The sequence below is a fragment of the Callorhinus ursinus genome, unplaced genomic scaffold (genome assembly GCF_003265705.2).
Source record: "Callorhinus ursinus isolate GAN/ISIS: 27379988/994484 unplaced genomic scaffold, GSC_fseal_2.0 scaffold29, whole genome shotgun sequence".
NCBI lineage: Eukaryota > Metazoa > Chordata > Mammalia > Carnivora > Otariidae > Callorhinus > Callorhinus ursinus.
In genome coordinates, this window is record NW_027397091.1 from 5,877,090 (window position 1) to 5,903,413 (window position 26,324).

The 26,324-nt window shown below is 38.7% G+C and overlaps 1 protein-coding gene across 7 annotated transcripts in view; it reads left to right on the top strand.

The window, feature by feature from the left end:
• PLCB1 (phospholipase C beta 1) overlaps positions 1-26,324 on the top strand; it is a 722,355-nt gene that overhangs the window by 507,214 nt on the left and 188,817 nt on the right. For all 7 annotated transcript variants that reach the window (XR_012374115.1, XM_025876536.2, XM_073878364.1 and 4 more), the window contains exon 10: positions 23,230-23,376. Coding sequence is in view for 6 of the 7 variants with exons in the window: in XM_025876536.2 (XP_025732321.1) it covers positions 23,230-23,376 (147 nt within the window). In the remaining variant the exon portion in view is untranslated. The remainder of the gene's footprint in view (positions 1-23,229; positions 23,377-26,324) is intronic.

The following is a 26,324-nucleotide window of genomic DNA, read 5'->3' on the forward strand; positions in this document are numbered from 1 at the left end:
GATACAAAGAGAGAAATTTGTGACACATTATTGTAACCCTCTATAACCCTGGCAGAACCTATTTTGATTCTAATGGAAATTAAGATGATATCTCTTAGCATTTGCAAATTTATTTAATGCCATCTTACAGATATACTAGATATGAATTTCATAATCACAGCAGGCACACAAATTTCAGGTACATTTAGAATACCAATTTCAGGGGCGCCTGCGTGGCTCAGTCGGTTTAGCGTCTTCCTTCAGTTCAGGTCATGATCCCAGGGTCCTGAGGTCGAGTCCCGCATTGGGCTCCCTGCTCAGCAGGGAGTCTGCTTCTCCCTCTGCCTCTCGCTTTGCTTATGCCTCTCTCGCTCTCTCTCTCTCTCTCAAATAAATAAATATAATCTTTTAAAAAATTAAATAAATAAAATAAAATACCAATTTCATTTATTTTTCTACAACTTAATATGATACTGATGATAAGCCTCCATGTTGGCCCTGATGTGATTTTTTTTAAATCACAGATTTCATTTCTTAACCCAAAAACTCTTGAAAGAAAATGAACTTGAGAGTCATTTTGTTTGCTGCTTTGGGTCTGTTTATGTGAGCAAAGATACTAAAGAAAAGTGCTTTATTGTGTTGACTGTTATTTCATTGTCAAAAGGATAATGATTTTGAAATCTTCCTTTGTAGGACTAAGAAATTGCTGGGTTAAACCTCAATTCGCTAGTAATTATGAGTTTTAATAATTTTTTTATCCAAAGATGAAAATCAGTTTTTGAATTTGGTTTTGTTGTTCACATTTGATGTTTGACTTTAGGATTTTTTCAAAAACTCTCTTTTGTATCTTCTCTAATTATAATATAACTACAAGTAAAATCAAAGTACAATTTAAGAAAGTATTCTTTAATTTCAATATGACAACTGGTATGGATTTGCAAGGAAATTAGCTTTCATTCATTATGTGACTTTCAAAATGTACATTATCATTTTGTAAAGAAGCAAACCAAATTTTTTTTTTTTTTCAAAACTGAAAACTGGTGGAATCTTTATTGGATGACTTTGCTTAGAACAAAGAGGTTACAAAGCTAGAATGAATACTTTGCATTTTATATTACACAAGACAGAAAGTACATGAGAAAATCCAAATCACTGACCTATGCCAATTACAAGAGCTTCTCATGGGTATAAAATACAGGTATTCCTGAAATATGCATCAATCTGTCAGGTTAATGAACACGTGGGTACCACTATGTTTAAGAAACTACTATGGAAATAAAACTAGAGGATTGATTATCTAAGCAAAACTTTCTTTGGCTCTTTTAAAGGATGTGTAGCCAGGCCCTGGGTTTCAATTTTTCAAGTTTAGTTTTAGCTACAATGGATCTCCTTTATGTGAAGAACATGTGATTCTCTCTAAACTTTGAAATAAATTTCAAAGATTTTTGTATCTCCTCCCAGATGACAGATTTGCTTAGGATCCTGATTTGAAAGGGATCTCAGAGAGTATCATAGGAGTCCATCTTCCCATCTGATACAGAAATCTCTAGACACCTGACAGATGGCATCAAGCCGTGGTTTCCTGCTTCATGCTTCAAGAAGCAAACCAAAATTTTGAGGTCAAATGACTTACCTGAGGTCTCATACCAAGATACTCTTTGAAAAAGCGAGGTTGTTAACTTTCAGCCAACTAGTTAATACATTTTGATTAGTAAACACAAAAGGAAATAAGTAGGCTACTAGTAGGATATAATAAGTATATTACAGTGTAATATTCTTATATTAATAAGTGTACTTAGAATAAATAAGATAGAATAAGATAGAAATCAGTATATTACGTAATTTTTTCTGCTACTTTCATTTTGACTAGTTCCTCAAGTGTGCACAAGCATTGGTTATATTGACCCACGAATTCAATTTCAGTTATCTGAAAAAGACACTTCCATATTGCCTCTATTTGTTATAAAATGCTAAGAATAAGATACATCCATATTGTACATATTTAATAATCTAACTAAATCCTCTGATATCAAGAAAGTTATTTTTTAAAGTAGGTGTTAAACAAACTACACAAAGTTGCCATATGCTAATGTTTAGTTTTCATATGCACTTTACATAATTTTTACATAGGAAGTAATCTAAAATTAAATGAAAATTTTTCAATATGGCCAAATGCCTAAATGCTTAAACTGACCATAGGTTAGTCGACTAAACATAGACGTGTGAAATGAAAATCCAGAAAGGATGATAGACTTTGATGCTTTGTGGGCCTGCTGTCATTGGCAGGTTGGCCACATTTCCATGCTGGAATTTCTGTTTCTGAAGCTGTATGTATTGGTTATAAATAATCACAGGGTTTCTGTGCAGTGTAAGGGCCAAATGTGCACATGTTTGGGCTCCACAAAGAAAAAGTTTGAATCTTGTTGCAGAAAATACTATTCTCAATGGAGTTTGGTTTTATTTTTATGATTGAAAAATCACACATTGCAAAATGCTTTGGTGCATCATGTTGTTTGCACTGGAAAAAAATGCATAATGCTATAAACCATGTTTAACACAGAAATACACGATGACCCTGGCCTCCTCCAAACCAAAGGGTCCTGAACGTCAGTTTGAAGACTAATGTCTCCCAAACAGAGTTTGTTTGGTTTTTTTAATTACTTACACCTTTGAGAAGGAAGGCAATGAGTAAAATTAGCATGAAAAAGAATAAATTGATGCCTTAGGTAACAGACTACAGATTAGATTGAACTGTTCTGGCTGAAAAAGAAGGCCAAAATTCATTTTTAAAAAACCAAACCCAGAGAAAACATTTGAGTCTGATCACATTTTTATTTTTCTGTGAAGAGCAGGTGTTCATGAGGATTTGTTAAGCAATTGAATTAATATAGCAGATTATGATATTAGCAGATGTTTCAAGCTGTGTTCCTTTTTTTATCAGTCCTTCCTCTTAAATTTTTATGAGGTGTGTTGTACAAAAGCTTCCCCACTTTGTTGCAATTAAATCACCAAAATGAAACTATATCATCTCTTTTAGTATTTGATCAGTACTCACTGAATTAATAAATAGTTGAAATGAACTCAAAATACAATAGCAAATTGTTTTGGTTTTAAGCAAAGCAAGTAGAAGTTGAGGTATAGCAAGCATTTTTGCTTCAAATAGACCTACGCTAATGATTACATCAGTAGAAAAAACCTATCGCTTTTTCAAGATATATATTTTAAATACTTATACAATTGAAATATATTATACCATTATTGTCAATGGCAAGACACAGTGTGCTAAAGGAAGCACTGGACTTGAGAGTCTTGCCAACTGTACTATTAGGTGATACTCCTTCAGTAGAAAAATGACAGAAGCTTAATTCAAACTGAAGCACAGAAAGAAATTTATTGGTTGCTTATGAGCAAAAAGGGAGTGTTTTGTATTGGTCTCAGCTTATCAATAACCAATGTTGTTAGACCAACCCTTGTGGTTCTTATTATGATTGCAAGATGCCCTTCATCAACCACCATGTAACTTGGAAAAAAATAGATGTTTATTACTTATAAGACCTGGAAACTACTCAGCGCACCTGGAGTCACACAGCGAGGTCACTTGTAGAGAGAGAAAGAGAAAGGGAATATGCTCACAAGCCTAGGTTCTGTTTTTATAGGGTTTTGCGGGTGCGTGTTTAGGGTTTCATGGAATCACTCTTTATTGGTGAAACATAAAAACATAAGAGCAGGAAGAGAGAAGATGAGTGGCCCAAATGGCCAGTTATTGAAGTAAACCAAACTTTTTAAATCAAAAGAGTCTCAGTGTGGGGAGGAGGCCTGGCTCCCTATCTAGCCATGTGGCTAGAAATGGGTTTATTCAAGATAGTTGTCTTTGAAGTGGATGCCTTTTTGGAATGGATGCCTCAGCAATCAGAGCTTAAGTCAGGCACTTCCATTACAAAAAATAAAATTTAAAAACAACAACACTGTCAGCGTTTATACTGCAAGGTATTAATGATTTCAGGCCTGACTATATCCAGGGGCTCAAATGATGTCATCAAGAATTGTCTTTCTTCATCTCCAATCATTTTCTCTGTACTGGGTGTAATATACTGGCTTGGACAGACTCTCCTAATGTAACAAGAAAGCCACCAGCAGCTCCAATACTGACATTATTTTTACTCATATTTCTATCAAAAATACCAGAGACCCAAGCCTGGCTTGAGTCACACAAGGCCACTGCTGAAAGACGATCGCTGTGGCCTGGAGAACAGAAGTAATAAGTGGACAGACTTAGGTCGCATGACTCTCCCTAGAGCCAGTGAGGAGGCCCACTACCTAAACCATGTGGTTTAGACTGACAGGGGCAGGGAGATGGTCCCCTGAAATTCAGTTCGGATGTGCTTCCCAGAAGGAGCAACAATGGCCTCCCCAGGCAGATAAAAACAGTTGATCCCACTAAACCTGGGTCAGAAATCAACAATTCATCCCCACTGTTTACTTCACCTTAGGGAGCCATTTAACTTCTTTGACCTGTCCCACCCCTTCGTTTTCTCATTTTTTGAAAAAAAATTCCCTGAGAGAGTTGCTGGGAGAATTAAGGAAGTTGCTCATGATAGGAAGGTTGCATGTATTTATTGCTGCCTACAAAACCTTATTTCAAATCATTTATGGAACTGGAAGTGTGATTCACGGCACTGGGCCAAGGCATTCCTGAATGTTGCTGTCTCTGGCTGAGAGGCTTATTTAACTTATTGCAATTAGTAGGAAATTAGAATCATTTGATGATGAAGACTGAAAATATATGGCCAGTCCTATGTGTGCACAAATGTTCGTTTCTGACTCAATCAATTCTTTTATAAATATTTTTATTCAAATGGAGTTATACTTAAAAATGTGAAGATTTACACTGGAATTTTACTACTTAACTTCGTCATTTAATTTTCCCAGTAGATTTTTTAAAAAATCATTAATTTCCCAGCACCATTTCTGGTTAGGAGGTAGAAGTTATAAAAAAACACGATTATTTTTATTAATGTCTGCTTGTTTATCCTTAAGAAATCAAACATGCTATAATTAAAGGAAGAGGAAAAGTGTTAATGGTTAAGCCAGTTAACCTCAGGCAAATGACTTGCCTGAGCTTCAGATTCCTCATCTGTAAAATGGGATGATACCAACACTAGCAGACCTAGGGGCTCTTCCCACGTCCCTTGGCACTCATTGTTCCAACACAGTCAACAGCTCCACTACAATCTAGGACTTTCCCTAGAGTTGCTCACAACTGTAACTTGCTTGATAATGTTCCCTTTACTAGGCACCTTTCCTTCCCTTCTCATTTCTGTATTCCTCTACTGTTATTTCCTGGGGTTGCCTCCCAAACAAGTTACTGGCACTCAAATCCTTGTCTCAAAGCCTACTTCTAAAAGAACCCAAACTAAGATAAGCACTTTTCATACGTGGCCGTAACAGAATCAGAAGTGAGCATTGAGAGAAAAAACATGGAAAGAGGCAGTCCCATGGCTCATCCCTTCTGAACTGTCACATAAATGTCTTTGTTGTTACCATTCACAAAAGCCTGGCCAGTGGCCTCACATCATGGGCTCTCCTGTCTACAAGGCACCTAGCCATTTAGCCCAAACTCTCCGAAGAGGCAGCTAAGGAAGTGACAACATCAAGACTGGGACCATATTTTCTGTACCCGAGTCCTCCCTCTTACTCCAGACCCCCACTTGGGGCCCACCATCTGGACTTACTGAGAAAAGAGATACAAATCAATTCTTTAGAAGCTGACATTCACAAAAAGTCATTTTCAAACCTGTCCTTGATATCACCTATTTTATTTGTGTTTGTTTCCTCTAAGAAAGTCTCATTGGAAAGGCCAGTGTGTAGGAAAAACCTTTCAAAGGACTCTTTTGGTTGAAGAGAGGGGGAGCCTGGCATGTAGCTGACTCCCTCTCCACCTCATTCTCTGCAGGCACTTTTGGCAAAACCCCAGGAGATTCAGGATGCTCGCTTTAAAAAACACTCATCTGGAGGACATACTGACTGGTTTAAAGATCTGCTTCACAATTAAGATGCATCCATTTACATATTCTTATAGAGATTACCTGTGTAGCAGTACAAGAAGATAAAAGAATTGAAATGAATGTACAGAGGCAACTCAAACGAAATAGATTTTCTTCCCAAAAGACAAAGGCAGATGCAAACTGGATGACGTAGCCAGTTCTTTTCATGCCTTAATTAAGTTACTACACTGGGAAAGTGGCTGAAAAGCCCCTCTAGTATTTATTGATTAAGATCCCATATAAACTCCACCTATTGACTTTCCAGCCTCTGTGGAAGGTCGAAGAAGAATGACATTATCATCTGTGAGTATCTTCCAAGCTCCACTTGACTCTGTTTCATATGTTCATAGACTTCTCTGTATTTCAGAGTGGCTAAAATGGGGAAAAAAAAATTGTTTCAAGATAGCCATTATGAGTCCATTGTTCATTAGTTGACTTGGTAACTTGCTTCCCTTTTCCCTTCTTTGATTGCATTTCCTCTTTTCCCAGAAGGCGAAAGCTTGAGGAGAGACATATGTCTGGCCCAGGAGGCCTGGGTTTTTTTTTCCTCCTCCAGACTTTCTTTCAGTGACCTCAGTATCTGCCAAGAAGCACAGCTCTAGCCAGAAAGTCACAGCCATGTCCATTCACAGCTGAAGTGGCCTTTGTTCAGAAAACAACCAGTCAGGAAAAATATAAATAGTAAAAGAAGAAGTGGAATGCCAGTTCCAAGGTGTGGAGAAGTGAGCTTCATAGCTGAATCCACCCCAGACTGCTGAGTTTTGTTAAAACCTCTTTCCCTCAGCTGACTGTTCCTTCCCCAGGTGCTTTGCCATTTCATCTGAGAACTGTCGGGACAAAGCAGATAATGGCTACTTTCCCCAGATGTAACCTTCCATCAGAACATGACATCACCAGTTGCTGACTATGACACCTTTCCCCTTCTCAGCAGGGGACTATGTCTCAGTTAAAAGGAAAAGCCTGGGGGCGGCTGGGTGGCTCAGTCATTAAGCGTCTGCCTTCGGCTCAGGTCATGATCCCAGGGGTCCTGGGATCGAGCCCCGCATTGGGCTCCCCGCTCAGCAGGAAGCCTGCTTCTCCCTCTCCCACTCCCCCTGCTTGTGTTCCCTTTCTCGCTGTCTCTCTCTCTGTCAAATAAATAAAAATCTTTAAAAAAAAAAAAAAAGGAACACCCTGGCAGGTCCACTGTCCTGGAGAAAGGCCCCAATGTCACACACACACACACACACACACACACACACACACACACACACACACAACATCTGCAATACCCATAGTCTTCTATGGTTAATAGTTGATCTTGCACCAAATCAGTGAGAGAGAAAGAGATCAAATGCAGAGTGAACCAACTCCAAGGAAAACAAACCGTGTCTACAAGGAACCCAGATGAGGTGAGATGTGGACCATTTACCCTAACACTTACCAGCTGAGTAATGTGCCACAGCCATAGGTGAAATAATGTCAGGAAGCTGAGAATGGCCAATAATTTCATTAATTCATTATAGAGATTCCAGGAACTATCTCTTAACTCTGAAGCACCCTGGTCTCGAGGACTCCAGTGTGAAGGCAAAACAGAGTAGAGAGAACATTATTTTAAGATGAAGCCTTAACTGAGGATGATAGACAAAATCAACCTTCTCACCTAACACTCTACCTTACATGTAGGAAATAAAAAAGATGCTTTTTACTAATGTCTCTATTTGTCTTTGCTTGGGTTCTCCCAGGAGCCAACTCTGGGAGAATTCAAGTACAAAGAGTTTGAGAGATGATCCAATAGAAAGTGAGAATAAGGAAGGGAAGGCAGCTAATAAGGTTGTGAAACAAGTGAGTTATCCATGTGTGTAACTGGAGCTCAGTCCGGGGGTGAATTCTAGAAGTTTCCCAACCATAGTCACTGCAGATGCTTTTAGGAAGCGTTAATCCTCAGGCACTTCCAGCCCCCTCCACATCTCAAAGGAGAACTCCTCCAAGGTACCTGATGCTCACTGAACTCTTTTCTTTATTCTAACACATACTTCACTTAATTGCATGGACATTTTAATCTAACAAGCATATATTTCCCACCTGGCTTAAGAACTACAAAGAAATGGAACAAAATCAAGATAAAGTCTCCCTTAAGGAGACTATAACTTGGAGGGGAAATGAGATATACAAATAACTATAATACAAGATAGAAGGTAATATACTTCCATTCATTTACCCAGTATCTGTTAAGTGTCCTTTGTGTGCTAGGGAAACTTGGAGGGAAGGGAACCTTATTTATTTAGGTTCTAGGGAGCATTGGAAATTGCTTTAAGAAGGGAAGCCTTTTGAAGAGGAAAGTGACATTCGAGCTGTATTTCAGGACTGCTGAGACATTTAAAGCACTAAGAGATAATATCCTCCAAGGAGCTCATCAGAAACCATTAGCGAGCACATATTCTGGGTCTGCCTTTATGCTAGACACTGGAAGATATAAATGAAAGTAAGGTTTGGTCCTGGCACTTAGAAAGCCAATGTTGAGTCTGACCATGGAACATAACATTTTGGTTATGAATCCAGAACATTTTGTCTCCTTTGCCTTATGGTCAGGAACCATTGTAAAGGGTCTCCTCTGATAGAGCAATATGACAGTGCACTAATAAATGCAACAAACTGTTCCCATCCCTCTGAGAACCTCTAATCCTTAACAATATATCAGTACTTACACAACTCTGATGTAAAGACTCCAAGCCTGTGTTTAAGAGCTCAAGGTTCTAGTGTAAAGAAGATATATACAGTTGACCCTTGAAAAACACAGGTTTGAACTGTGTCGGTCCACTTGTTCGGGGATTTTTTTTTTTCAATAATTACAGTACAGTTCTGTAAAACAAACAAACAGAAACAAACAAAGAGATTAAGATTCTTATATGGATTCTGTCCTTACCTTGCCACATCCATTTTAAAGGACTGTTTAATCTCATTGGGAAGAGCTTGTTTGTTTATCTGTCATGTTAAATACTAAAACTTTGTCTTACCAAACAGAACAGTGAGGAGTAAATAAACTCGCAGATGTGAGAACATTTTGATAAAGGAAAAGTGTTAACTCAAAGTTAGGTGTTATCATTAAGAACTTTCACACAAACCACATCAACAAGTTCAACTGAGTGCAAGGGAAACTTCAAGGACACAGAAAGCCATGACAGCTGGGTGAGAGGTTCATCTGCAGAGGCTTTTGAGACGAGCATGTGGTCATTCCGTGGACATTATCACACAATATTGTGGACTTGTATTTGTATATACTTATGGCAATAGAACAAATTTGCAATGGAGATGGAAGAAGAGTCTGTAACATGGACTCCAGGATTGAAAAATAAACAGATAAAGAAATCGGCCAAGTTCACATACTCTACAAAAGCACAGTTAGTTGGCAAGTGTCATAGGAAAGTTTGTGCCCAAGTAAAGTTTCTTGAAAAGGGGACATCTCATAGATGACTCCTGAAAGCAGACAAATAGATTTCGGTGAGCCATGGGATAGTCAAGCCATCTGCACTTACTTTCTCTGAGCTGGCCTCGCAGAAGTCATGCGACATGAGCCAAGGGAATAGCTTTTCTGTGCTGTGCTTGGAAGTGATTTGGGAGGTGTTAAGCCATTGGACCAGTAGCATTCCAACATGCTCTGGTATCATGACATGAGGAGTGGGGATTGAATAATGAAGAATGGATTCTCAACCACCTAATCCCAGTGACATCCAAGCATTTGAGGGCCAGATCCTGCCTAATTGGCATTTGGCTCCACAGAATGAGGCTGGTGGCCATGCTAGCTGTCAGACATATTGTCCAGTTTGCCCATCTCCTCTATGCAATGACTTTGTGTGAATTTATAGGCCATCTGTCTTCCAAGACTGAATTTGTAGAAATTTCTCTGTGCCTGTGGGCTGTGAAAGATGTTATTTGCATGTGTTTGGCTATTTTTATTTTTTTTTAAGCTAACCTGTATGTTATTCATTTATTTATTTATTTATTTATTTATTTATTTATTTATTTATTTAATTTTTGCCTAACCTACAAAATAATGTCACATCTTCTGTTTAGTATTTCTCTGGTCCTCGCGTTGGCTTCACAAGTTTCCTGCTGTATTTTATTTTTCTTCCTTAAAGTTAGACTCATGAATTAGAGAATAAAAATGCTAGAGGACACCTTTAAATCACTTGCAGAGATTGGAATGTAAATGAAGTCTGGAAAAGAATTTTAGACCTTGATAGACAAATCCGAATCAAAGAGCTAATCCTCCCACCTCTGCCACATGGGTCACTTGTCCTGCCTGAGCCCAGCTTCTTTTAACAGATTAAAGTCACACGTTTTAGAGAGATAAGTAAATCATGGAAGAAAAAAAAACACTCTTCCTTGGTCACATTCAGGGCTATTTATAGGACTAATCCAAGGGTGTCCAGATTAAAGCTAACTGCCACGGAGGCAAGACCCTCTCCTTTTCATCATCTGTGTCCCTCATCCAGGCCAGTGCTGGGAAAGTTATGTGGATAAACAACATCAGTCGTACTCACCACCATCTGTCTCTCTCCATTGCCCCACCATGGGCTCCAGATCCAGCACTCATGCTGTGTATCCCTGTGACCTCAAACAAGCTACTTACCTCTCTAAGCTTCAGTTTGTTCAACTGAAAATGGGATGGGATTTTTCTCATAGGATTTCTGTGTCTAGCACATGGTCAGTGCTCAAGTGAGGGTTGCTCCTTCTCCAATGATGATGATGATAATGGTGATTATTATTGTCATTATTTACCTTCTCCCAGATTATGTATTGTGTCTTCTACAGCAGGATAGCATAGTTGTTAATAGCACGGAACGCAAAGCCTGACTACCTGGGTTCCAATCCCATTTTAACCACTTATAAGCTGTGTGACATTAGGCAAGCTATGTGCCTCAGGTTTCTCATCGATAAATTAGGCATAAAAGTATTACCCACTTCATAGAGTTATCATGAGGATGAAATGAGTTAATATTTGCATACACTAAACAGTATAGAAAGTTTTGTGAAATAATATGCTGGAAATAGATTCAATTCAAGAAGCTCTTCAAAGACTGGTTCTCTTTCTTCCTTCCATATCCTGCTTGCACTTATATAAAATATTTCCTTTCAAGTCAGAATCCATTAGTAAAAAAAAAAAAAAAACTGTGTTTGTAAATACAGCCATTACATTTTCTTTCCTTGAAGCTCCATGGCATAATTTTGTTCTTGAGCCCTTTGCTGTCACCACCTTCCATCTGCTTTTAGGACTAGCTCAGGAAAAGTTCCATGGCGGTGCTTTGATGCCATGATGGGGTCATTGCCAAGGTAACCATCCTGGTAAAAAACACAAACTCAACAGAAAAGAGCCTGACAGTGGGACTTTCATGGCACCTTAGTAATGTGCCATGAATTCTATTTAGAGATCAGCTTTTGAGCATGCCCTGCTGTACCTTTTTCTTCCCCTGGTCATGCAGCTCCTAAAAAGTATCTTGAGAAAGTATGGGGCTGAGGACTCACCACCAGGCTCAGCTGTCTCGGTGCACAGAAGAACATTAGCTTGTGTTACCTGACCTTATCAAAAGTCCCTTTCATAAGCTTATAGGTAGACGATGAGGGCCTATGAATTTATTTCAGATATACTTCTTTCTTGTGAATTTAAAAAGAAATTCTACCAGAGCTGAACAAAGAAGCTAAGAGAGGGTATTGACAGGGTGGGTAACTGGTCATTGCACTGTAACGACAATCACCTCTTCTATTGTTTTAAGAATTGATTTGCCCTCTTCTGAATTATCCTAGTCTTCTCCTTCTGGTCTCTTGATGGCTTTAGACATTTAATGCTGTCTGATTAGTGCTTCTGCCAGGGGCTAGTCAGAGGGAAGGAATAAAAATAAAACTGTTCTGCCATTTCTGGCCACTGGGGAACATCAGAACTTGGAATTTTCTGGAACATCTCCAGGGAAAGGAGTCACAGCCTTCTCACTTCCAGACATCATACTTGTCTGAATATTCCCCTAGACTTGGGACAATGAAGTCTTAGGTGAAGAGTGCCCTCAGAACCAGGAAGAAAAGATGTCCTTTAGTTCTCCCTTCTCTGCCACCCCTCCCTTCCCTGAAGCAAAGTTAGAACATTTTGTTGCCATGTGTACTGGAGAAGGGTGAGAGGACTTGGAAAGGAAGAGAGGAAATCTCTCATCTGTTAAATACTCCCAACTGCCCCAGAACTGAATGTGCAATTTATTTCAGCTGCCTTAGAATTTAGTTCCAGAAGTCTCCTTAAATATTTTTTTTTTGGATTTAATCAGATAATTTCTCAGGTAGTGCTTTGAACTCCAATTGTAATTTTACATGAGAGACTTGGGAAATAGAATTACATTAAATCAAATTAAATCTGGATGTGTTTTCTTCTGACTGAATGAAATCATGAGGGACACATCCCAGGAGCACCGTAAGGGGAGTTGGACAATTCACCGGTACTCATAAAATGAAAGGCCAGCTTGTCTCTGTCATGACTGCCTTAGAAACGTGTGGACATTGACACCTACTTACACACACTCCCATACCTGTTCCACACCAGCAGCCTTGTGAGGTTGGCAAAAGAAACCAAGGGGACCAAGCACCTTTCCTGCTGGTATGTACCTGAGAGCTCAAACTGCTTCTGTGACTCTGACTATGCTCTACCTGGGAAAAACCTAGCCGGCAAATGACCCATCTAGTGCTCTCTGTGATGAGATATTACTCACTGCTTACTCTTCACTAGAAAGACATAAATAAAAGAAAACCAAGGAGACCCATGAGAAGTCTCTGACCAGCCAAAGTAGGTCTATGACAGAAAACCTTCAGTTCTTCCCATCTGACTCAATTTTACCTAAAAATAATAGGATCAAGCGATAAATGTGAAATCTGAATTTTTAAACTTAAAAACTCTGCAGTCTGGTGTAGTAGAAAAATCATGGAATATCAGGAGAAATATGATGGTCTGAATATATTCATCTAAATTAAATTCTCTTCAACTAAAATTGCATTAAAGGAAATATTTTTTAAGGGCATAATCTGGCAAGGGTGGAAACAACAGGTTAAGAGACAATAATTACACAATGTTGGCAGCTAGCCATATGCTTACAGCTATAACAGGTTTTTTTTTGATGGTTTATTTATTTTTATTGTTATGTTAATCACCATACATTACATCATTAGTTTTTGATGTAGTGTTCCATGATTCATTGTTTGTGCATAACACCCAGTGCTCCACGCAGAACGTGCCCTCTTTAATACCCATCACCAGGCTAACCCATCCCCCACCCCCCTCCCCTCTAGAAACCCCAGTTTGTTTTTCAGAGTCCATCATCTCTCATGGTTCGTCTCCCCCTCCGACTTACTCCCCTTCACTCTTCCCCTCCTGCTATCTTCTTCTTCTTTTTTTTTCTTAACATATATTGCATTATTTGTTTCAGAAGTACAGATCTGTGATTCAACAGTCTTGCACAATCCACAGTGCTCACCATAGCACATACCCTCCCCAATGTCTATCACCCAGCCACCCCATCCCTCCCACCCCCCACCACTCCAGCAACCCTCAGTTTGTTTCCTGAGGTTAAAAATTCCTCATATCAGCAAGGTCATATGATACATGTCTTTCTCTGATTGACTTATTTCACTCAGCATAACACCCTCCAGTTCCATCCATGTCGTTGCAAATGGCAAGATCTCATTCCTTTTGATGGCTGCATAATATTCCATTGTGTATATATACCACATCTTCTTTAGCCATTCATCTGTCGATGGACATCTTGGTTCTTTCCACAGTTTGGCTATTGTGGACATTGCTGCTATAAACATTGGGGTGCATGTACCCCTTCGGATCCCTACATTTGTATCTTTGGGGTAAATACCCAGTAGTGCAATTGTTGGATCGTATGGTTGCTCTATTTTCAACTGTTTGAGGAACCTCCATACTGTTTTCCAGAGTGGTTGCACCAGCTTGCATTCCCACCAACAGTGTAGGAGGGTTCCCCTTTCTCCGCATCCCTGCCAACATCTGTCGTTTCCTGACTTGTTAATTCTATAGCCATTCTGACTGGTGTGAGGTGGTATCTCATTGAGGTTTTGATTTGGATTTCCCTGATGCCGAGCGATGTTGAGCACTTTTTCATGTGTCTGTTGGCCATTTGGATGTCTTCTTTGGAAAAATGTCTTCCAGTAAGTGGCCACTTCTCTGTTCAGAGAGTTGTTGCTACTCTCTTCTTCGATCTCCTGTTGAGTTCATAGGTGTTCAGAATGGTTTGATCCCTATTCAGCTGAATTACAGCTATAACAGTTTTAACAAAACTGATCATAGATCTGCCATGTGAAAAGCTGGGGACCAATCTGAGTTATTCCATGAACCCTTAAAAGTCTTAAAAATTTATGATCTTAGGTTCATCTGGAAGTGGGTTTAGAGGTACAGCCTAAAATAAGGAAAACTAGTTGACTATTGTTTAAGGAATAGTCAGAACTCCCACCTGGATAAAGACTAAAGGTTTACTCTCTGGAGATAAGAATACAGAGGGTCTGAAGATGACACAGTCCCAAGTGAAGGCAGGGCTACCACACTGAAAGCAAGGAGATAAAGTTACATATTTTATGTATGCGTAAACATACTGAGTGCTGAGTCCTCCATCCTTCTTTCCCCATGTGCCCTCGAATGCTGGCCTACAGGCCTGCACTCTCCTGGCAAGTGATTAAATATATCTTCTCTCAGAACTCTGATCAGCCCAAGATGGAAGACCTAAATATACTGACATTAGGGGTTGCTCCAAAGAGACAAAGACTGATCCCTCTACGATGACAATTTATTTTCAGTTTATAGTCAGCTATCCAGATGCATTCAAAAATTCAATCAAACTTTTTAGTTTACCAATTTGAAATATGAACAGAAAACTAAAAATTACTAGACATATGAGAAAAACTTTTTTTTTTTTTTTAAGTAGAAATAAGGAAGGGTACCTGGGTGGCTCAGTCAGTTAAGGCTCTGCCTTCAGCTCAGGTCATGATCCTGGAGTCCTGGGATTGAGCCCCATGCCTGGCTCCCTGCTCAGTGGGGAGTCTGCTTCTCCCTCTCCCACTGCCCCTCTCCCTGCTCCTTCTCCCTCTCTCTCTCTCGCTCACACTCTCTCTCTCTCTCAAATAAATAAGATCTTTTAAAAAAAAGTAGAAATAAGGAAAATATTAACTTTGGACAAAACAAAGATTATGTAGTGAGAAGAAAAACTTAGAAAGATAACAGAACATATTGCACTGTTGAAAAAGAACACAATGCTATTTTTTAAAGAAATGTCAGAGAACACAAACTGTCTCTTAGATATTGAAAAAAAGGCAGGAGAAACAAAACACTAAAAGAAGTGTTGGGAAAAAAGCTGAAGAAATCTCCCAGAAAGTAGAACAAAGAAATAAAATTAAAAATAGGAAAGAGGATATATCAAAATGCAAAATTTGCCCAAATAACGTTCCAGAGAGAAAAGAGGTAATTATCATTAAGATAATTCACGACATCCTTCAAATAAAAGGATAATAGCTTTCATACTAAAAGGGGTCAAAGAGTGCCCAGCACAGAAGAGAAAGATAAACCTATACCAAAGCACAGTGTTGCAAAATTTCAGGAAACTGGGACTTAATAAGAAACTAGAAATTTCCAGAAAGAGAAAATAAACAATTTTTTTTAAATAGGCCACATAACTGTTTTAAGGAGGATGAATCAGTAAGTCTTCAAACCTCTCAATAGCCACACTAGAAGCTAAAAGACAATGAAGCAAATTTTCCCACAGAAATTTAAAAGAAATTTTTTTCCAACCTAGAATATTATGCCCAGCTAAACTAGTAATCAAGTGTGCGTGTCATGAAGCCATTTTAGGCATACAAGCCTCAAAAAATTTTACACTCACGAACCCTTTCTCAGGAATCTACTGACAAATGAGCTGCCACTAAAATGAAAAGGCTTAGCAGGGAGTCTGCTTCTTCCGGTCTTCTACCGGAAGACATGGTATACAAAAATAAGAGAACTTCAAGTCATAAGACTCCAAAAAAGACTTCTTCAAGAAAGTGAAACTGGGAGAACATGTGTTGTGTTTGAACATATTGCGAAGAGCTTTAGATAACTGGTGGAGCATTTGAAGTTGGATTCGAGATATGTGCAAAGAAATTAAGCAAATGACAAAACAAGACAATTATCAACTACAGGGAAAATTTTAAATTGTGCGTGGAAAGAAAAATAATTGTTGGTTTACCATGTGACTCAGCCCTGAATAGAATGCATAGTCATGATAATGTAAGCACTAAATACTGACCTAACTAAATTACAATGTAACTATCTCAGAAGGGTGAGAAGAATGTGTACATATGCTGTGGGGGGAGAGAAGAAAGAGCAATATCCTCATCTCCCGTGGTGGGAAGTCAAAAACTAGTACTACAAAACATATTATTTTGAGATATAGGGGTAAATACCAAAAGTATTAACTAAAAGATTTGGAAGCATTTGCTTATAATCAAGGGGAAATGAGGGAGCTTGTTTCTACTATCCATCATAGTAGAAGTGGTTCTGGACAGCAGCTATGAAAGAGATCTAAATTTAGAAAACAACCCTTGCCTATTGCTTGTGGACCATATTGTTTTCCCCTAGACATCTCCTGCATTAGTGTCTGTACATCAGAAGCAAATCGGTGGGGTGGCTTCTTAACTGCACCTTTGCCACTCCACCAACTGGCAACACTCAGCCTCTCCTTACTCCTGCCTTCCAAATTCAGTCCATCCGCAATTAAAATCAGCCAATTCTCCTCTATCTCCGGCCAGACCTGGGCAGCAAAATGGTAAAAGAGAAAATGGAGCAGAACTGGACCAAAATAAGTTGGACCAGAAGGTGCTTATGTTGCCAACATGAAATTAGTGAGTTTGTCTGCTAAATGAGACTCCAAATTCTTTAGCGACATGTACATTAGGACATGACCCTAACTGAATAGAAACCTGAACTGCACATCAAAGGGCATCAAAGAGGAATGGTACATGCTATGTTTTTTTAAGTCTTGAAGGTCAGGAGGCTGACACACAGAGTTGGGCCCTCACTAAAAATGTTTGTTGGGTGCCCCAACTTCAGGGGCAGGTTAAGGTCAAGATTTCTTCTTCTTCCTGGAGAGACTTGATCTGAAACATCTTTTCTCAGATGCCTGGAACAGGAGTTCAAGGGAGAAAGTTCTGTTGATCTAGCTTTCTAGAAGCCAGTAGATAAAGGGATCAGGACCTGAGAAGGTGAGAGAACCAGTCCACCAAGCTCTTGATAGACCATCCTTCTGTTCTAGTCTCCAGAGCTCCCTTTTGTGGACACAGATCCTCCTTGCTCTTAACTGTTCCCAAAAGCCATGGGATGGCCCCAGGTTTAGAGAAGGCATCAGAGTAGCTCGTACTTCGTGAATATACAAGAGGCTTTGCATGCACTTGTAAGCATGAGATAAATCCAGCTGAGGGTCACTGGACACACCACATGGTTTTAAAGCATCCCTGGAAGGTCTCATTTTGTCACAACAGGATTTCAAGACACTAGAAGAGTTTCAGTCATTGTCTGCCCCATGGGAGGGAGGGAAGCAGAAGGAGGCAGAGGTACCATTGCTGGCCATGGCATTTGTCAACTGCATGACGGTTTCTTTGCAGCAAAGATATTGCTGAAGATTTATGAGATATATGAATGGCCCTTGGGGACCATCATTTTGTCATGCCACTTGCCTCTCTTATCTCTTTCAAGATCGTTTCTCCCCACTGAAGTCAGATCTTTCCACTCTTACCTCCCCGGTTTCCTTTCTCGCCAGAACACCAGAACTTCTGAACAGAAAAGTGTCATAGAGCAGCGTTTTCCTACTCCTTAAGGGAGTTCTATTTTTCCTACTTTGGTAGGTGCCATTATATGAGTGACATGACCAATTGGAAACGTACCAGCCTTCTTTTAAGAAAATATGTAAGGGGCTTTATTTGTAGTCTTTGTAAGCTGGTCTTATCCTTCTGGACTTCTCTTCTTGATTTTATTCCAGAAAATTGTAGCACTGCTTTTAGTTGTGGTTTGATGTTTCCTAATGTCATCCTAATATGGGACAGTTTGTTTTAATTTAGCTAGTAGTAATCATCCCTAATATATTAAACTACTTGAACTCACTGATGTTTAGAGGGAGAAGAGACTTAAGAGCCCATATAGTTTACCCAGCCTGTGGTTGAGGAATTTGTCCCTGATCAGTTACCGCTGACAGAAATGGAAGCTAGATTTCTTGCTCTGTTACTAATTTGTTTAGAAAAGCAATGCTTCCTATCTTAATTCTCAAGATTTTTCATTTTTCTATGCTCCTCGGTGGACCAGGAAAAAAAATGTAAGCAGTTTTGCAAAAACAGTACAGTGTTGATGGAGAAAGAAGGACTGATACATTTAAGTCAACAGCAATAGCAATAATCCAACTGTAGGTTATATGCAACAAAGGAAAACTCTCTAAGAGTCTGCTTTCTGTCCCAAAGCCAGTCAGAACTATTTTTTAAGCCAATTCATTATGCCAAAAAAAAATCTGCATTTTTGCAAATGTACTCCTGACCCTCACGACTTACAAGCCTACTACTCCTTTTCCTTACTATTACATTGACTTTTCTTGACTTTGGTATATCTCTGCCTAGTCATTTATGCATCAAAAGCCTTGCATATTGGCTCCTTTATTAACAAAGCCAAGCTTTGGGGTTGAAAAGTTGCTCCCAGGTGGCTGCTCACCTGCAGCCTGCAATCATATTCTGAACTGTCCTCCAAACTCTTGCATTGTTCTTATTCAAAGTTAGGTAGATTCCTTCACTGGGGATTTTTTAATTAATTGATATAATTAATTATAAATAGTCCTCACAAATACTGACTCACTCAACTCTTACTACTTTTTTACTGATTTTAATCTAAACTAAAAAATTATGTTAAAATCAACTCCTATGAAATAATAAAGGTAGGAAGATAACCAAAGGTTATGTTTAATTGACCTATAGAACATTAACCAGCTTTATATTCAATTTAGCAATATTTTTATAGATTTGGGGGTTTTTGTTTGGATACTGTGCTGACACACAGATGTATGCCCTAGTGTCTCAGAGCCCTCTTTGAAATAGTTTTGTCATCTTCCTGGTTTTCTCATTAATGAATTAAATATAAGTGTGACACATGTTCTTTGGCATATTGTAAAGTATAACTTGACCTTAATTATAATATCCTCGTTTGAGAAAAACAAATGCATAGCTTATGCACCCCCCACTTCCCTGTCCTGCACCCATAAAACACATCAAAATTAATCATAAGTGTGGCTCCAAATTCTTCTCAATGTAAGTCCCCAGAAGGCACTAGACACAATAAATGAGCATTGATGCTGAAGTTAACATTAGTCATCCTCACCATATTGGCATGTTTTGTTCTAATTGCTCTCTAAAGTTGCTGATCGGACCAAAGGATATTTATTCCTGCAAGATAACAGACATGACAGCCTGAGAGTCACCAGCACCGTAAAAACAGTTGGTTTAGTCCCACAATATTTTATTGCTGTCGGTTCTGTGCCTTCAGAAGGAGCATACACTTGTGAGTTTTCCACACTCCACAGCTCCCTGATGTGCACATTATTCCATCAGTCACATTACTTTTTCTTTGCTGGCCTCTAAAGACACTTGTCCTTACTGCCTGACCTCTGAGAAATAACTGGAGTTAGAGAATGAGCTGGATGAAATTGTCATTTGCATAGGTTAAAAATGCCAAAATTAGCAATTTCATATGATTTGACCTGATCAGATCAAAGAATCAAAACGATGCTCTCCTTGGGATCTTCCAATTTGGGAAATGAATTTATTTCCTATTTTGAATCACTAATCAGCCAAAAAAAAAAAAAAAAAAAAGAGGACTGATTTAACACCTACTGTGCACAAAGCACTGTGGTAGATTCCAAGGATGACAAAGATATAAATGTGCACCCTGCTTTGGAGGAGTTCACACCTGGTTTGCAAGGCATGAATGATCTTATTTTCTATGAGATTGTGAGCTGTAATTCACTGTACTTTATTTTTCTGTGGACTCATCACATGGCAGATGTTCAATGAACCTTTGTTAAACAAGACGGTAGCAAAGTGGAAGGTAATGAGAGAAGCAAGAAGGAAAGAAGGAGGGAGGAATGGGCACTAGTTAGAGAAGCTGCTCAGATGGATGTGTCACAGAAGAAAGGAAGACTATGAAAAAATTAGTTTTTTTTTTATTTCTAATGAGTTGTATACTCCAAAATTGTTTTTAAAGCCATCTGTTGAAATACCTTTGACTCTAAGTGGCATTGATTTTGGTTTGTTTCCAAAATGAAACCAGTCTGACAGGATATATGCATTTCACCATAAATGAATTTTAAAACAAAGGCTTCAAGCTCAGTAACCAAAGGGTTCTCATCAATGGTAGTGTGTTCAGAACAATCACTTTGTTAGGTGATGGTGATTTATTTGGAGGTACAAACTATGGCATCTATTAAAAACTCACACAAACAGGGGCGCCTAGTGGTTTTGGTCACTGGGGCATGTGGCTCTTAATCTCGGGGGTATGAGTTTGAGCCCCACTTTGGGTATACAGATTACTTAAAAATAAAATCTTTAAAAAAATTTCACACAAACATAGCAGTATGAGGACCTTTATGTCCCATTTCTTATTTCTAATGCATGAGACCTTCTTAACACTTTTTCCTTTTGTCATTATTGAAATTATCAAGGTATATGTTAGAGCTGACTTTTAAGAAGTTCACAGTCAAATTACTATTCTTATTTCCACTTGTTTAGGAAGATTTTTCTTTTTATAAAACCCAGCTCCACTCATCAAGACCCAGTGACCAAATTTATTTTTTTGGTTTACTCATTCCTGGAAAATATTAAAGGCAATTTAGCTCTAACATTTCCAGAATTGGGAAAAATATTCATCAGTTATTTTGAAAAATTTATTGGACGTGAAAAGATTTACAGCAGTGCCTGTGTGGCTCAGCCAATTGTGTCTGACTCTTGATTTCGGCTTGGGCTGTGATCTTGGGGTCCCAGGATCGAGCCCCACGTCATGCTCCACGCTCAGCAGAGAGTCTGCCTCTTCCTCTTCTTCTCGCTCTGCCCCTCCCCTCACGCTCTCTCAAATAAATAAATAAATAAAAGATTTATACTGTGGTAAATAGTCAATACTAGATTTGACACTTGCAGATGGCACACCTCTTATCATTCAAGAGTAATGTTCAATAAAAATTAGAATTATTATATCTCATGTTTTTAACTACAAGTTTGGTATAGAGGTGAAGAGAAGGAAAAAACATTGATGAAAGAGTAACTTGCTAGAACTTTAACAGAAAGCAAGTTGGTTGTATATACTAAAAGCCTTAAAAATGTGCATAGTCTTTGAACCAGCTGTTTTATTCCTGGGAATTCATCCTAAGGAAATAACTAAGAGTTTGAACAAAGAATTTAACCAACACAGTATTCAACAACGTCATTTATACTAGTGAAAAACTAGAAACATCTTTAATGTCTAATGATAAGGGAATATTACTTAGTCTTGCTATGGTTACATATCTTATACATATAAAATACAAATATTATATCGGGGTACCTGGGTGGCTCAGTCGTTAAGCGTCTGCCTTTGGCTCAGGTCATGAACCCAGGGTCCTGGGATCGAGCCCCACATCGGGCTCCCTGCTCAGCGGGAAGCCTGCTTCTCCCTCTCCCACTCCCCCTGCTTGTGTTCGCTCTCTCGCTGTCTCTCTGTCAAATAAATAAATAAAATCTTAAAAAATACAAATATTATAGATTACATGACAATTTTTATCATATATTGTTCCGCTAATACAAAGGTTACTAATCTAATTAAGGTTAATCTAATAAAGTTACTAAATGATTGCACCTTCATAAAAAAAATTACACACACACACCCATTTTTTTTTCCTGGAAGCATACACACCAAGATTGTGACAGCACCTAGGTCTGAAGAAAGAGTTAGGCATGTTTAGAAAAGTTTTAGTTTTCCTTTGTGTTCATCTCATTGCCTAATATTTTATCAGTGAACATATAACACTATTATGTTAATACAAAACTCTTTCAACAAGAAGAAAGAAATGCTACCCTCCAGGGTTTACAAGTAACATCTCCACTGCTCACAAATGTGCTGGGGCTTTTGAGGCTCTGATTGTTAAGGATGAAGAAACAAACTGTGGTAATGGATCAAAATAGTGAGGATGGCCTCTCTGGGCATTCCATAAAGATTACTGCGATAAAGATAAAGGATTATCTCAATATGTAGCATTAGTCACTTCAGAAAGGTTACAACAAAAGCAAAAATTCTAAATAGGACCCAAGTAAACCTAAAGTGTGAGTCATACTTCTTCCATTTGAAGTAAAGTCATTCTAAATAAGAAATTTAAAGACCTCCTTGTTTATGAGCATTTGATTTTTTATTTCTAGGACAGACTCATTTGTGGTCATCTGTAGTTTCTGTTTCAGAGAAAAAGATCATTAACTGAAAACACTTCCGCTTGATTTTAAATAATAAAACACTCATGAATAACTTTTTTGATTATAAAAGGAACATATAGGGGTGCCTGGGTGGCTCTGTCGGTTAAGAGTCTGACTTCGGCTCATGTCATGATCCCGGGGTCCTGGGATAGAGCCCCGTGTCGGGCTCCCTGCTCATCAGGGGTTCTGCTTCTTCCTCTCCCTCTGCACCTCACCCTCCTCCTGCTCATGCTCTCTCTTGCTGTCTCTCTCTGATAAAGATAGATTTTCCTAAAATCTTTAGGAAAAAAATAGTAATATATATACAAAACAGAAAATTTGGAAATTCACTCCTAATTGTATTACCCAGAGATAAGCACTAATAACATTTTGATGTCCATCCATAAAGTTGATAACCATTTTTAATTTAAAAACAAGAGATTGGTGTTAGGTATTTAAATCCTCTGAATGTCAGTGAGGTTCACGTAAATACAGTTTTCTCCAGTATCTGTGGCATTGGGAGATAATTGTGAAATAACATAATCCTTGACTATTATTATCCATGTTAAAATGCAACTGTGGCTATGGTCTTCTACTTTGGATGCACCAGAGTTTTCTGGGAAAAAAAAGTTCAAGCAGCATGATACCAGCAACCCATAGAATGGACTCATTCACATTCTTCTTAACTCTTCATTTCCTCCAGGACAGATATCAGTGGATGGCTTTATGCGCTATCTGAGTGGAGAAGAAAATGGAGTCGTTTCGCCTGAGAAACTGGATTTGAATGAAGATATGTCTCAGCCCCTTTCTCACTATTTCATCAATTCCTCACACAACACCTACCTCACAGGTACGAATTCATAGTTCTCTGACAATGACTTTAGCCAGTCTCACCAAACTTCACCAACTTCTACTTTCTGTTGTTCAGAAGGGAAGGCGTGTTTTCTTTCATTTCCCATAAATGCCTCTGAGAACTGAGCTCTGGGACCAGAGGTTCTGCCTGTAAGAGGCAATATCACTTCTTCACAACATATCTCTTCCCCAGTTTTTAAGTCTTCTGAAATGTATCACATCTGGTATCTTTGCGCCAATGGACTTTTTGTGTAACTGAATTTCTTCAGTGAACTTCAAGCCGTTGGCAATATTACCTAGTTCTTTGGACTGTGTTTATATACAGGAAAGTACTAAAACATACATAACTTATGTTCAAGGCAAATAGCTAATTTTGTTCAAGGTGGAATGGGGCTTCAGATGTAAATAAATTTAACCCTTAATGACAACCTATACTTCGTTGTAAATACTATAATAATGGAGGGGAAAAAATACTATAATAATGGAGGAAAAAGCAACAGTGTGCTTCCAAATGTGATCCTAAATTGAGCATTGCTATGGTTTTTAGCAGATTATTAAATAAAAACACAGGGGCGCCTGGGTGGCTCAGTCAGTTAAGCACCTGCCTTTGGCTCAGGTCATGATCCCAGGGTTCTCGGATGGAGCCCCCACGATGGGCTCCCTGATCAGAGGGGAGTATGCTTCTCCCTCTCCCTCTGCTCCTCCCCCTGCTTGTGCTCTATCATTTGTGCTCTCTTGCTCACACTCTCTCTCTCTCTCAAATAAATAAAATCTTAAATAAATAAAAAAATAAATAGAAAAACATGAAAATCCATATATACATACATATCATCTCAACTTAGTTTAAAATTAACATTTTTAGTAAATACAGATTTTAATAAAGCTAAAAACGTTTTTATAATCAAAATACATTTCTTGCAGAATACTTTTATATGGCAGATTTCTAATTACCGGCCTTGAAAAGACCTGTAAAGAATCTACGTTAAAAAAAAAAAAAAACTTTTTAAAAAACCATGTCACTCTCCTACTTCCAACACTCCATTACCCAAATTAATATAAGATAGCCAGATTTGAAGGCCCACAATGCAACCAAAGTCTCATTTGGTATGTGTAAGTTGTAGATGCCCCCCATGCCTTGGGAGAGGCTTAGACGTGCCCATGGCTCCTTGCCTAGGGGCGTGTGTTTTGTGTTGCAGGGTAGACCTGCAAAGCTAGGAACATAATGACAAGGGAGATCCAGGCACTGTATATTCAGGGGTGTCCAAGAGAATCTCACAGATTCGGTTATATGGCAGATAAGCAGTTCTTTCATCTAAATTCTTTAAGAAGATCCATTCATCCCAGGACAAAGGTATGTTTTATTGGTATCAAATCAGGCATTGGCCTGGTATCCCACACATGGTGAAAAAATAGCTTAGAATAAAAATGACCCTTTGACAGAGAAACCAAAGTAGCCTCCTGACAGCAAGAGTGGGCTGTCTCAGGATGCTTCCATATAATCTGAGAGCATCTAATCAGAACCACATAGTCTGAGTTCTGGTCAGTCAAAGTGCAACTTGTACATTCTTCGTAAAAACTGTTGGCTCTCAGGCTACTCACAGCCCATTTTGTTTCAATTGACATTATCTACTGGGAGAGACGCATGCCAAAAACTAACTGGATTCATGTTTGGTTCATCCTAAACTCTATTCTTGTCACTTCTTGTTGCATAACAAATCACTCGAAATTCAGTGGCATAAAACCCCCCACCATATTATTTTGATCCATTTTCTGTATGTCAAGAATTCAGATAGGGCACAAGAGGAGATGGCTCGTCTCTCTTTCCTGGTGTCTTGCACTTCAGCTGCCAAATAAGTGCCTGAGGGTAATACAAACACACTGGGTGCTGGAATCATCTGGATGCTCCTCCAACATGTCTGGAACTTGAGCTCAGTTAGGACTCCTGATCTTTTTGCCTATAAGAGGCCTCACCATGTAGCTTGGGCTTCCTTATAGCATGGCAGCCCTAGGGTAGGTAGACTTCTTACCTGGCAGGTCATGGCTGCAACAACAAATGTCCCAAAGAACAAGGAGGAAGCTTAATTGCCTTATTGTACTTCACCTCTAAAGTTCTGTATGGTCACTTCTTTATTTGTCAGTCACAAACCTACCTAGATTCAAAGGGAGAAAACACAGACCATCGCTCTCATTGGTAGGAGTGCCAAAATATTTTTAATTTTTTATCTTCTCGGGGCACCTGGGTGGCTCAGTCATTAAGCAGCTGCCTTCGGCTCACGTCATGATCCCAGGGTCCTGGGATCAAGCCCCGCATCTGACTCCCTGCTAGGCTGGAAGCCTGCTTCTCCCTCTCCCACTCCCCCTGCTTGTATTCCGTCTCTCTCTGTCAAATAAATAAACAATAATAAAAAAAAATTTATCTTCTCAGGGAAATCTTAATCTTATTTGGTATCATTGACCAATTTGGCATTCTGGTGAAATCTATGAACGCTTCTAAGAGTAGTGTTAAATGCATAAAATAAAATACATAGGATGAAAGAAGAGATAATTTCCAATAAAATATTTTTATCAAATATTAAAAAACAAATGTGTGATAAAATAATACGTATTTCTATGAGCACAATTTAAATACTAGCATAAAGAATATGGTGTGACTCTTTGCAACAATGGAACATGATATGAAAATATCTGATTTCTCCTCATGTCAGAGTCACAGTTCTGCTTGTACTGTTGTGATTTGTGACCTGAATTTATAACTGAAGAGATTATTAAATTTTACATAGAGATTTAAATTAAAGACATAATCTTTTTTCTCATCCAAGTTTGAGGAGGTCGACAGAACCTCAATTAAGATCTTTCACTTGGCGCTGTGAATTGTGCCCAAGACTGTTGAATCACAGATCTGTACCTCTGAAACAAATAATACATTATATGGTTAAAAAAAAAAAA